Source organism: Schistocerca serialis, chromosome 2 (genome assembly GCF_023864345.2).
Source record: "Schistocerca serialis cubense isolate TAMUIC-IGC-003099 chromosome 2, iqSchSeri2.2, whole genome shotgun sequence".
Taxonomy (NCBI): domain Eukaryota; kingdom Metazoa; phylum Arthropoda; class Insecta; order Orthoptera; family Acrididae; genus Schistocerca; species Schistocerca serialis.
The window spans coordinates 805564407-805578122 of record NC_064639.1 but is presented as its reverse complement, the minus strand read 5'-3'; the positions used below and the strand labels follow the sequence as shown (position 1 = coordinate 805578122).

General features: G+C 43.4%; 1 protein-coding gene across 1 annotated transcript in view; it reads left to right on the top strand.

The window, feature by feature from the left end:
* Positions 1 to 13716, top strand: part of LOC126458051 (ATP-binding cassette sub-family C member 4-like) — a 401284-nt gene that overhangs the window by 142161 nt on the left and 245407 nt on the right. Inside the window, exon 8 of the mRNA XM_050094849.1 lies at positions 3392 to 3548. Coding sequence (XP_049950806.1) covers positions 3392 to 3548 — 157 coding nt within the window. The remainder of the gene's footprint in view (positions 1 to 3391; positions 3549 to 13716) is intronic.

Below are 13716 nucleotides of genomic sequence, written 5' to 3'. Positions count from 1 at the left end.
GTTATGATGAAGGAGATTTGTATTATCTTAGAACGTCATAATACGAGAACACAAAACATGTTCCATTATTCTACAACAGATTGACGTAAGCGAAATAGGCCTATAAGTATTCGCATCTGATTTATGACCCTTCTTGAAAATGGGAACGACCTGCGCTTTCTTCCAGTCGCTAGGTACTTTACGTTCTTCCAGCGATCTACGATAAATTGCTGATAGAAAGGGGGCAAGTTCTTTAGCATAATCACTGTAGAATCTTAAGGGTATCTCGTCTGGTCCGGATGCTTTTCCGCTACTAAGTGATAGCAGTTGTTTTTCAATTCCGATATCGTTTATTTCAATATTTTCCATTTTGGCGTCCGTGCGACGCCTGAAGTCAGGGACCGTGTTACGATTTTCCGCAGTGAAACAGTTTCGGAACACTGAATTCAGTATTTCTGCCTTTCTTCGGTCGTCCTCTGTTTCGGTGCCATCGTGGTCAACGAGTGACTGAATAGGGGATTTAGATCCGCTTACCGATTTTACATATGACCAAAACTTTTTAGGGTTCTTGTTTAGATTGTTTGCCAATGTTTTATGTTCGAATTCGTTGAATGCTTCTCTCATTGCTCTCTTTACGCTCTTTTTCGCTTCGTTCAGCTTTTCCTTATCAGCTATGATTCGACTACTCTTAAACCTATGATGAAGCTTTCTTTGTTTCCGTAGTACCTTTCGTACATGATTGTTATACCACGGTGGATCTTTCCCCTCGCTTTGGACCTTAGTCGGTACGAACTTATCTAAGGCGTACTGGACGATGTACGTATCCCGACACTTGGCCGAAAATTACTTACACGTTCGTGGCGCCTTCCATTGGTAATGCTGGAATTCAATATGGTGTTGACCCACCCTTAGCCTTGATGACAGCTTCCACTCTCGCAAGCATACGTTCAGTCAGGTGCTGGAAGGTTTCTTGGGGAATGGCAGCCCACGGTGTGCTGCACTGAGGAGAGGTTTCGATGTCGGTCGGTGAGGCCTGGCACGAAGTTGACGTTCCAAAACATCCCAGAGGCGTGCTGTAGGATTCGGGTCAGGACTCTGTGCAGGACAGTCCATAACAGGCAGTGCATTATGAACAGGTGCTCGATCGTGTTGAAAGATGCAATCGCCATCCCCGAATTGCTCTTCAACAGTGGGAAACACGAAGGTGCTTACAGCATCAATGTAAGCCTGTGCTGTGATAGTGATCCATGAAAAACACGACCACACCATAACACCACCGCCTCCGAATTTTACTATTGGCATCACACACGCAAGGAGATGACGTTCACCTGACATTCGCCATACCGACAACCTGCCATAAGATCGCCACGTAGTGTACCGTGATTCACACAACCTTTTTTTTAGTCGTCCAATGTTTACGCTCCTTACACTAAACGAGACATTTACCGGCGTGCTGTGTGGCTTATCAGCGGCCGCTCGACCATGAAATCCAAATTTTCTCACCTCCCGCCTAGATATCTGCCTATTGCACATTACGACCCTCTTCAACTGTCGGCAGTCTCCGTCAGGGATATTTAGGAGTGTGGAAATCTTACGTGCAGACGTATGACACGACACCCAATCACCTGACCACGTTCGAAGTGCGTGAGTTGCGCGGAGCTCCCCATTCTGCTCTCTCACTGTGTCTAGTGAATACTGACGTCGCTGATGTGGCGTACCTGGCAGTAGGTGGCAGCACAGTGCACCTAATATGAAAAACGTATGTTTTTGGGGCTTCCGGATGCTTTTGATCACATAGTGTATCTAGGAAATTTATTGGGTCTGTTCGTTCTGTCTCTAAGACGAACTTTATGCTTTGCTTTATGCTATGTCTGCATGTAGCTTTTCTATTTTATTTTCTGGCTCATCTACCAAGGAGACTATGTCACCCATGTATCTCCACCAATTCGGTACATTGTATTTTCCTGGTACTGTTTTCTAGGATATTATTTGCTCTATTTTGTTTATGAAGATATTTGCCAACTTTCCTGAAACAGCAGGTCCTATTGGCAATCCTTCTTGATGTAGGTAAAATTCTTTGTTGGGTTCAAATTAATTGTGGCCAGTAATGAGGTCTAGAGTGTGCTTATCTCTGTTACGTGTTCTTGTGGTAACTGATTGTGAGTATCTACGTCCTGTTCTATTATAGTAATTGTTTCTTTGACTGGGATTATGAAGTAGCCGTTTTCTGCATCGAATGAGATCAGCACAGTTGTGTGCAGGATATATACCTACAGAAAAACTTCCCAATTCAAAAAGCAACAATAGATACCAAACACAAGTAATAAATGAGGATACAGAAATCAGCAATGAGACGCTATTTAAACTAATAAAACATATTGTTGAGAAAGAACAACATCCATAGACACCACAAGCAATATCACAAACTAGGCCATGTTGTCATCCTAGATCAGCCACCACTCTACGATAATAAAGCAATAACTTACACACACAGGAGCCAGGAGCCAGGCGCCAGGATATGTTAGCTCCGTTCACACACACACAAGCAGACGCGCACACACACAACCACACACACACACACACACACACACACACACTGTAAGGTAATTACCCCAATTAGGAAAAAGTAAATAAAATAATTTTAAAAAATTAAAAAAAGTAATATACAGAAAGGTGGAAAAGAACTTTACAGGAAAAACATCTCTTTCTCGTTCTCTGTCTCTGTGTGTCTGTCTCTCTCTCACACTCTCTCTCTCTCTCTCTCTCTCTCTCTCTCTCCTTCTCACACACACACACACACACACACGCACACACACACACACACACACACACACACACACATACATACATACACACACAACACACACTACCTCTCTCTCTTCCTACTCGGGAAATATAAATACTCACAGATCGGTAGCAGACGCCTTCACCACTATGAAAACAAACAAAACACGTAAAATGACGAGAGAACAGTGATACTTCCCAGAAGCGTAAACGTGTTAAATGCCCTGAAGCTGCTGCGTGGAAATGCAAATACTCAACACATACACGCGGAAAACGAATAAGAATGGCATAAACAACACACAAAAACCAAGAGCAGCGAAAAGAATAAAACTGTTTACAGTAATAAATAACGGATGCGAAGTGTTAATGATCAAAACAATTGTAAGAGAAAAAACCACATTGTTCCAGCGACTGCTGTAGATGCTTTAGAATTAAACGAAACGCGTGTGGTCTTAATAAGACTTTTATTACAGTTGCTGATGATGATAGTTAACTTATACAATCCGTATATGTACAAATGCGGGAGAAAAGAGGCCAAAAAACGAAGAAGACAACGCGCAATGATTAAACTTGTTTTGTGCGAGAGTGGAATTACGCTTACTGATATGCCCTCATTACCTGTTTACAGCGTATATGGGAAAGCTTTCAGCGCGCTTCCGTAAGCGTGTCGCTGTCAGGACTGACGAAAGGATGCGGATGATGAACGAGCTGGTGCAGGGGATACAGGTGGTCAAGATGTACGCCTGGGAGAGGCCTTTCGACAAGCTCGTCGCACTGGCCAGAAAGTAGGTGACACTATTCCATCTCTGTTATTCAGTTAAGAGGAAGTACTAATTGTGACCTCGCACGCAGTGTGAGGCTTGCTTTCTGTAGAATTTTATAAGAAACATATAAAATTTTATAAGAAACATATAAACTGTCTAAAATAAACGTTAGCATATTTTTCTATTGTTTCATGATGCAAGAAAATCAGAAAAGATCTGGCGACTGTTAATACACATTCATATGCAGTTAAATTACAAATACTTTCATAGCAACGTTAGCACCTTGTTTCTCCCTGATGACGCAGTGAATCGTCGTGGTATGCATTAGCGAGCAACCCTAATTCATTAACTCTCAGCCACCGACCAGTACTCACACAGAACAGAAGAAATTTATGTTTAACAACCAGAAACAGCTGTTGATGAAATAAACTTTCATTCACTACTAGTTTCGACTGACCTATTATCATCAGGATAGCAACGGAGAGAACACTTGTGACATACATGACCATCTAACTAGCTACGCTACGATATGTGTTGAGCATGCAAACGGAATTATTGTATGGCATCGTTCTCGCCGGCCGGAGTGGCAGTGCGGTTCTAGGCGCTACAGTCTGGAGCCGAGCGACCGCTACGGTCGCAGATTCGAATCCAGCCTCGGGCATGGATGTATGTGATGTCCTTAGGTTAGTTAGGGTTAAGTAGTTCCAAGTTCTAGGGGACTGATGACCTCAGATGTTAAGTCCCATAGTGCTCGGAGCCATTTTTTGCATCGTTCTTATTGTGATGTAAAAAAATTATCTGAAAAATCTTAGGTCACTTGAAACCAAGATACAACATATGAAGTAATGCAACTAACTGTGGTCATACGAAATTCTTGAAAACGATACACTTGTGCAATGTTACCTGGCGTCAGTAGTAAAATACATTATGCAATCGACAGATAAATGAAGTAATATAGTTAACTACACCAATGCTGACTTCGGTTTACACCTCGCTTTCAGTAATCAATATATCAATGCACTCTGATGAGTCAAACAGTATGACCACTGCCCACCGCGAGATTGAACGTTGCCAGGTGGCGTTGTGGGCTCGTGATGCATAAGGAAAGTACGCAGTCCAGTCGCAGTAATGTGACCACCGTCTATGTTCGACGTCAATGTGCTATAGCCACTCACAGACGACAGGTGGCAGCACCAGCAGTGGAGGGTATGAACAGCACGTCGGGGATGTGGAAAACAGAGCAGTCGTTATGACGCAGAAACAGAGCAGTTTGTCTTACGGGCCATGATCATTGGCTTTCAGCCAGGGGTTGAAGCAATTCCGAAAAGGACAAGTTTATAAACTTTTTCTGTGCTGCCGTGGTTAAAGTATAATGTGCACGGCAAAAAGACGCTATCCATAACTGGTGCCATAGATGACAGTGGTGAACGACGGCTGCAGAAATGTCTGTTGTGTTGTTGTGGTCTTCAGTCCTGAGACTGGTTCGATGCAGCTCTCCATGCTACTCTATCCTGTGCAAGCTGCTACATCTCCCAGTACGTATTGCAGCCTACATCCTTCCGAATCTGCTTAGTGGATTCATCTCTTGGTCTCCCTCTACGATTTTTACCCTCCACGCTGTCCTCCAATATTAAATTGGTGATCCATTGATGCCTCAGAACATGTCCTACCAACCGATACCTTCTTCTAGTCAAGTTGTGCCACAAACTCCTCTTCTCCCCATTTCTATTCAATACCTCCTCATTAGTTATGTGAACTACCCATCTAATCTTCAGCATTCTTCTGTAGCACCACATTTCGAAAACTTCTATTCCCTTCTTGTCCAAACTACTTATCGTCCATGTTTCACTTCCATACATGGCTACACTCCGCACAAATGCTTACAGAAACGACTTCCTGACACTTAAATCTATACTCGATGTTAACAAATTTCTCTTCTTCAGAAACGCTTTCCTTGCCATTGCCACTCTAAATTTTATAACCTCTCTATTTCGACCATCATCAGTTATTTTGCTTCCCAAATAGCAAAAATCATTAACTACTTTCTCATTTCCTAATCTAATTCGCTCAGCATCACCCGAGTTAACTCGACTACATTCCATTATCTTCGTTTTGCTTTTGTTGATGTTCATATTATATCCTCCATTCAAGACACTGTCCCTTCTTTTCAACTGCTCTTCCAAGTCCTTTGCTGTCTCTGACAGAATTACAATGTCATCGGCGAATATTAAAGTTTTTATTTCTTCTCCATGGATTTTAATGCCTCCTCCGAATTTTTCTTTTGTTTGCTTTACTGCTTGCTCAATATACAGATTGAACAACATCGGGGAGAGGCTACAACCCTGTCTCACTCCCTTCCCAACCACTGGTTCCCTTTCATGTCCCTCGACTCGTATAACTGCCATCTGGTTTCTGTGCAAATTGTAAATAGCCTTTTGCTCCCTGTATTTTATCCCTGCCACTTTTAGAATTTGAAAGAGAGTATTCCAGTCAACATTGTCAAAAGCTTTCCCTAAGTCTACAAATGCTAGAAACGTATGTTTGCCTTTTCTTAATCTAGCTTCTGAGATAAGTCGTAGGGTCAGCATTGCCTCACGTGTTCCAATATTTCTACGGAATCCAAACTGATCTTCCCCGAGGTCGGCCAGAAATGTCTATGTATGTGAAACTGTTAAGCAACTTCAACCCAGAAGAACTAAGGTGCTGCCAACACTGTCTCCCCAACGACCGTTCAGCGAACCTTTCTGCAAATGGGCTCTGCAGCAGGCACCTGGTTCAGCTACTCATGCTGACTGCTGTTCATCGGCGACAAAGGCTGGAATTTGTACGCCAGCACCGCAACTGGACGTCCAGTGAGTGGCTATAGGAGGCCTTTACAGATGAATCACGTTTTGTACTCCATCGGACAGATGACCTTTGGATCGTCGGAAGGGTCCAGGTAGGAGGAGGGAGCGTTGGTCTGGGGGTTGTTTTTGTGGCTTTCCCAAGGTGAACTCGTTATTCTGGAACGCACAATGGATCAAGGATTTATCCTTGGGGATCATGTCCACCTCTACATGCAGTTTGTTTTACCTCGGCACGATGGCGTCTAGCAGCAGGACAGTGCAATGTGTCACACACCTCGCAGTGTATGTGCGTCGTTCAAAGAGCACCAGGATGAGTTAACCGTACTCCCCTGGCCACCAAACGTCCCAGGAATTCTATAGGGCCACTTTGATAAGTTGAGAATCCTAGCACAGTTGGCCTCAGCACAGGAGTCGGCATGGCTCCACATCCCTGTCGGTATCTTCTAGACCCTCTCTGACTCTCTTCCTGAATGTTCTGTAATGACCCGGCTGCAAAAGGTGGTTATTCAGGCTTTTGACAGGTGGCCACATTAGTGTGACTGGACAGTGTATAAGTGGAACAGAGACGAATGAGGTATCAATTTTCTGACGATACTCACTGAAAAACGGGAAATTCACTGCATAAGAGACTTAGGGAAGATGGTTACGTCACGGCACGTCGAAATGAGCATTTGGAAACAGCTAAGCTATTCAGCTGTCTGCGTCCCACTGTTGTGAGCATGTAGAGAAACCACGAGCAGGTGGTAAGATGTTGAGTGTCCATGCATCATCACGGAACGTGGAGGCCGGAGGGTTACTTGCCATTTAAAGCAGGACAAGCGGCGATCTGTGGCAGATCGGCCTACGGAATCCTATGCTGGTGGGGGCACAAATGTTTTTGTTGACTTCGCATAGCCCGTCTTGTTGAACATGGGGTTCTGCAGCTACGTGGCCCTATGTTAACCCAACGACATCGCCAACTACGATTGAGTAGTTGCAGCATCATCGACAGTGGAGCGGGGATAAATTGGAACGTGCAGTCTGATCGGAGGAATCACGGTTATTTTTACAGCAAGTTGGTTCAAATGGTTCAAATGGCTCTGAGCACTATGGGACTTAACATCTATGGTCATCAGTCCCTTAGAACTTAGAACTACTTAAACCTAACTAACCTAAGGACAGCACACAACACCCAACCATCACGAGGCAGAGAAAATCCCTGACCCCGCCGGGAATAGAACCCTGGAACCCGGGCGTGGGAAGCGAAAACGCTGCCGCACGACCACGAGCTGCGGGCAGCAAGTTGGTGGTCGTGTCCAGATACTCCAGCATTCATGCAAAAGCCTGCTTGAAGCATGAACCGCACCACGGAGGCAGGCCAGAGGCCCAGCATTATGTTATGGGAGACAGCCTTCTTTGGTGGAAATCGAAGGCACTGTGACAAGTGAGAACTGCGTGAAAATTACTGCAGACCGCGTGTATCCATTCATGCTTGATGCATTCGCCGTCGGCGATAGCATCTTCTAACGGGATAACTGTTAATGTCCAAAGGCGATAATCGTGCTACACGTGTTTGAAGAGCATGATAGTGAAGTCACAGTAATGTGTTGGCTACCAAATCGCCTGATCGGAACCCAATGGCACACATCTGGGATCCTATTGGGCACCAGCTCCGCGGACAGAAGCCATTGGCCGCCAATTTACTGGAACTGCGTGACCTGTGCATAGTCTGGCGCCATATGCCTCCTAAGAAACCCAAGATTTGTGGAATTCACACCACGTAGAATCGCTGCTGTATTGCGTTCCGCTCCACATGTTACGCATATCGATTCGGCATATTAGTGAATTTGTTTGAATATCGATAACTGAATGCAATCTTCATGCTACACAGCATCCTATTTGCATCGACCTGTAAACAAATCAGCAGTTCATTCGTCAGAGTTCACTCCACACTGGCGGATGGAGCCTGGTATATCTAGTGTACTAATTTTATTTCATCATAAGATCTTTGTCGTCATTAAATGTGACTTTCTTCAAATATTTACGAGTGGTGAGTAACACTTGGACATAATTTATCACGGAGATTTGTTAAGGTTCGATTCATGGTTCGCACTGTTTGACGATGTCGCACCCGTTTGAGCGCTACCTATATTTTGTTGTTTAGCTTATAAAAGGCGGGCTCTGCAATTAGTACATTCTCAAATACACAACTCTTGTGGATATGCTTATCGTGTCGCCTTTGGTTGTCCAGAGTTACAGGTCCACGCATCCATTTAGTGTTTGAGGTTTAAAGTTTAAAAATAACACACTAAAAGCATGTGCTTAGCATCCTGTATTGCAGACAGGAAATGGACTGGAAATGGCTAAAGACTATAGGACATGTTAACTATGCAGCTATGTATGTTTCTGACACAAGAATAAAAAAAATGAAGCTGTCAATTTGCACTCGTACTCCACAACCTAGACGCTATGTGACGAGCTAGCTCTCGCTGTCCAGTACGCATCAGACGCAGCAACTCATATTAAACAGTGGTACACAGAACCAAAACACTCAGTTACCTCGAAACATAAACATTACGACTGCAGTAACACAAACAATCGCTATATTCTAACCACTTTTCCAGAAGACACAATGTTACCATTAAATCTAATCTCTACTTACGACTGACAAAAATATAAAATACATTAATGCTCATGAGAACATTAGCTCCGAATTTCTACCTTCAAAAGAATACATAGAAAGAAGGATCCTTTATTGTATGATTACATGATAGCGGAACAAACACTGGTAGCATGTAAAATATCTGGAAGTATGTGTACAGAACGATTTGAAGTGGAATTATCATATAAAATTAATTGTTGGTAAGGCGGGTACCAGGTTGAGATTCACTGGGAGAGTCCTTAGAAAATGTAGTCCATCAACAAAGGGGGTGGCTTACAAAACACTCGTTCGACCTATACTTGAGTATTGCTCATCAGTGTGGGATCCGTACCAGGTCGGGTTGACAGAGGAGATAGAGAAGATCCAAAGAAGAGCGGCGCGTTTCGTCACAGGGTTATTTGGTAAGCGTGATAGCGTTACGGAGATGTTTAGCAAACTCAAGTGGCAGACTCTGCAAGAGAGGCGCTCTGCATCGCGGTGTAGCTTGATGTCCAGGTTTCGAGAGGGTGCGTTTCTGGATGAGGTATCGAATATATTGCTTCCCACTACTTATACCTCCCGAGGAGATCACGAATATAAAATTAGAGAGATTCGAGCGCGCACGGAGGCTTTCCGGCATTCGTTCTTCCCGCGAACCATACGCGATTGGGACAGGAAAGCGAGGTAATGACAGTGGCACGTAAAGTTCCCTCCGCCACACACCGTTGCGTGGCTTGCGGAGTATAAATGTAGATGTAGATGTAGATGCGCGGCCGACTTCCTTCCCGATCCTTCCCTAATCTGAAGGGATGGATGACCTCGCTATTTGGTCCCCTCCTCCAAATCAACCAACAAATCTAGTTTCTGCTTCTGAGCAAGAATGGGGTGCCACTCCTCTACAGACATTCGGACATCTCATTGGAAATGTCTAAAGCAGAGTTCAAGCAATCATAGTGGCGAAGGGTGGGAACACACAATATTAGTTCCACTAATAGGTCTCTGTATAACTTCGATTAGGTAATGTACATTGTTTTCACGGTATTATGAATGAGAAAAAGACTGAATAATCTACGAAAGAATAACGTTCTACGAGTCGGGGCGTGGAATGTCAGAAGCTTGAACGTGGTAGGGAAACTAGAAAATCTGAAAAGGGAAATGCAAAGGCTCAATCTAGATATAGTAGGGGTCAGTGAAGTGAAGTGGATGGAAGACAAGGATTTCTGGTCAGATGAGTATCGGGTAATATCAACAGCAGCAGAAAATGGTATAACAGGTGTAGGATTCGTTATGAATAGGAAGGTAGGGCAGAGGGTGTGTTACTGTGAACAGTTCAGTGACCGGGTTGTACTAATCAGAATCGACAGCAGACCAACACCGACAACAATAGTTCACGTATACATGCCGACGTCGCAAGCTGAAGATGAACAGATAGAGAAAGTGTATGAGGATATTGAAAGGGTAATGCAGTATGTAAAGGGGGACGAAAATCTAATAGTCATGGGCGACTGGATTGCAGTTGTAGGGGAAGGAGGAGAAGAAAAGGTTACAGGAGAATATGGGCTTGGGACAAGGAATGAAAGGGGAGAAAGACTAATTGAGTTCTGTAACAAGTTTCAGCAAGTAATAGCGAATACCCTGTTCAAGAATCACAAGAGGAGGAGGTATACTTGGAAAAGGTCGGGAGATACTGGAAGATTTCAATTAGATTACATCATGGTCAGACAGAGATTTCGAAATCAGATACTGGATTGTAAGGCGTACCCAGGAGCAGATATAGACTCAGACCACAATATTGTTGTGATGAAGAGTAGGCTGAAGTTCAAGACATTAGTCAGGAAGAATCAATACGCAAAGAAGTGGTATACGGAAGTACTAAGGAATGACGAGATACGTTTGAAGTTCTCTAACGCTATAGATACAGCAATAAGGAATAGCGCAGTAGGCAGTACTGTTGAAGAGGAATGGATATCTCTAAAAAGGGCCATCACAGAAGTTGGGAAAGAAAACATAGGTACAAAGAAGGTAGCTGCGAAGAAACCATGGGTAACAGAGGAAATACTTCAGTTGATTGATGAAAGGAGGAAGTACAAACATGTACCGGGAAAATCAGGAATACAGAAATACAAGTCGCTGAGGAATGAAATAAATAGGAAGTGCAGGGAAGCTAAGACGAAATGGCTGCAGGAAAAATGTGAAGACATCGAAAAAGATATGACTGTCGGAAGGACAGACTCAGCATACAGGAAAGTCAAAACAACCTTTGGTGACATTAAAAGCAACGGTGGTAACATTAAGAGTGCAACGGGAATTCCACTGTTAAATGCAGAGGAGAGAGCAGATAGGTGGAAAGAATACATTGAAAGTCTCTATGAGGGTGAAGATTTGTCTGGTGTGATGGAAGAAGAAACAGGAGTCGATTTAGAAGAGAGAGGGGATCCAGTATTAGAATCGGAATTTAAAAGAGCTTCGGAGGACTTACGGTCAAATAAGGCAGAAGGGATAAACATTCCATCAGAATTTATAAAATCATTAGGGGAAGTGACAACAAAACGACTATTCACGTTGGTGTGTAGAATATATGAGTCTGGCGATATACCATCTGACTTTCGGAAAAGCATCATCCACACAGTTCCGAAGACGGCAAGAGCTGACAAGTGCGAGAATTATCGCACAATCAGCTTAACAGCTCATGCATCGAAGCTGCTTACAAGAATAATATACAGACGAATGGAAAAGAAAATTGAGAATGCGCTAGGTAACGATCAGTTTGGCTTTAGGAAAAGTAAAGGGACGAGAGAGACAATTCTGACGTTACGGCTAATAATGGAAGCAAGGCTAAAGAAAAATCAAGACACTTTCATAGGATTTGTCGACCTGGAAAAAGCGTTCGACAATATAAAATGGTGCAAGCCATTCGAGATTCTGAAAAAAGTAGGGGTAAGCCATAGGGAGAGACGGGTCATATACAATATGTACAACAACCAAGAGGGAATAATAAGAGTGGACGATCAAGAACGAAGTGCTCGTATTAAGAAGGGTGTAAGACAAGGCTGTAGCCTTTTCGCCCCTACTCTTCAATCTGTACATCGAGGAAGCAATGATGGAAATAAAAGAAAGTTTCAGGAGTGGAATTAAACTACCAGGTGAAAGGATATCAATGATACGATTCGCTGATGACATTGCTATCCTGAGTGAAAGTGAAGAAGAATTAAATGATCTGCTGAACGGAATGAACAGTCTAATGAGTACACAGTATGGTTTGAGAGTAAATCGGAAAAAAACGAAGGTAATGAGGAGTAGTAAAAATGAGAACAGCGAGAAACTTAACATCAGGATTGATGGTCACGAAGTCAATGAAGTTAAGGAATTCTGCTACCTAGGCTGTAAAATAACCAATGACGGACGGAGCAAGGAGGACATCAAAAGCAGACTCGCTATGGCAAAAAAGGCATTTCTGGCCAAGGGAAGTCTACTAATATCAAATACCGGCCTTAATTTGAGGAAGAAATTTTTGAGGATGTATGTCTGTAGTACAGCATTGTATGGTAGTGAAACATGGACTGTGGGGAAACCGGAACAGAAGAGAATCGAAGCATTTGAGATGTGGTGCTATAGACGAATGTTGAAAATTAGGTGGACTGATAAGGTAAGGAATGAGGAGGTTCTACGCAGAATCGGAGAAGAAAGGAATATGTGGAAAACACTGATAAGGAGAAGGGACAGGATGATAGGACATCTGCTAAGATCTACATCTACATCTACATCGACATTGATACTCCGCAAGCCACCCAACGGTGTGTGGCGGAGGGCACTTTACGTGCCACTGTCATTACCTCCCTTTCCTGTTATAGTCGCGTATGGTTCGCGGGAAGAACGACTGTCTGAAAGCCTCCGTGCGCGCTCTAATCTCTCTAATTTTACATTCGTGATCTACTCGGGAGGTATAAGTAGGGGGAAGCAATATATTCGATACCTCATCCAGAAACGCACCCTCTCGAAACCTGGCGAGCAAGCTACACCGCGATGCAGAGCGCCTCTCTTGCAGAGTCTGCCACTTGAGTTTATTAAACATCTCCGTAACGCTATCACGGTTACCAAATAACCCGGTGACGAAACGCGCCGCTCTTCTTTGGATCTTCTCTATCTCCTCCGTCAACCCGACCTGGTACGGACATGAGGGAATGACTTCCATGGTACTAGAGGGAGCTGTAGAGGGCAAAAACCGTAGAGGAAGACAGTGACTGGAATACGTCATGCAAATAATTGAGGACGTAGGTTGCAAGTGCTACTCTGAGATGAAGAGGTTAGCACAGGAAAGGAATTCGTGGCGGGCCGCATCAAACCAGTCAGTAGATTGATGACCAAAAAAAGAAAAAAAGAAAAATGGAAGAGGCACTTCGACTGTATGGCGTCAGAATGGAATGTCCAGCTTTGGGCAATAATAATTATAAAGTTTTCAACTCTTTTTTAATTGTTCATACAGTTAAATTACAATCAGTTATTGATATTCCCAGTAGGCTCCATCATTACTCGGGGGCAGTTATCAGTTTTTGACCATTTGTTAATTTACCTCTTTGTAATTTTTTTCTGACGGTTAGAGTCAACAGTACAAATTGACTTTTTGCTCTGGGCACATTTGGAAATTATTTTGTTTTAATTGACGATTACCATCCGAACACATTTTTACTAACTTTGTCCATTCTTGTCTGTTATGAACTGCAGT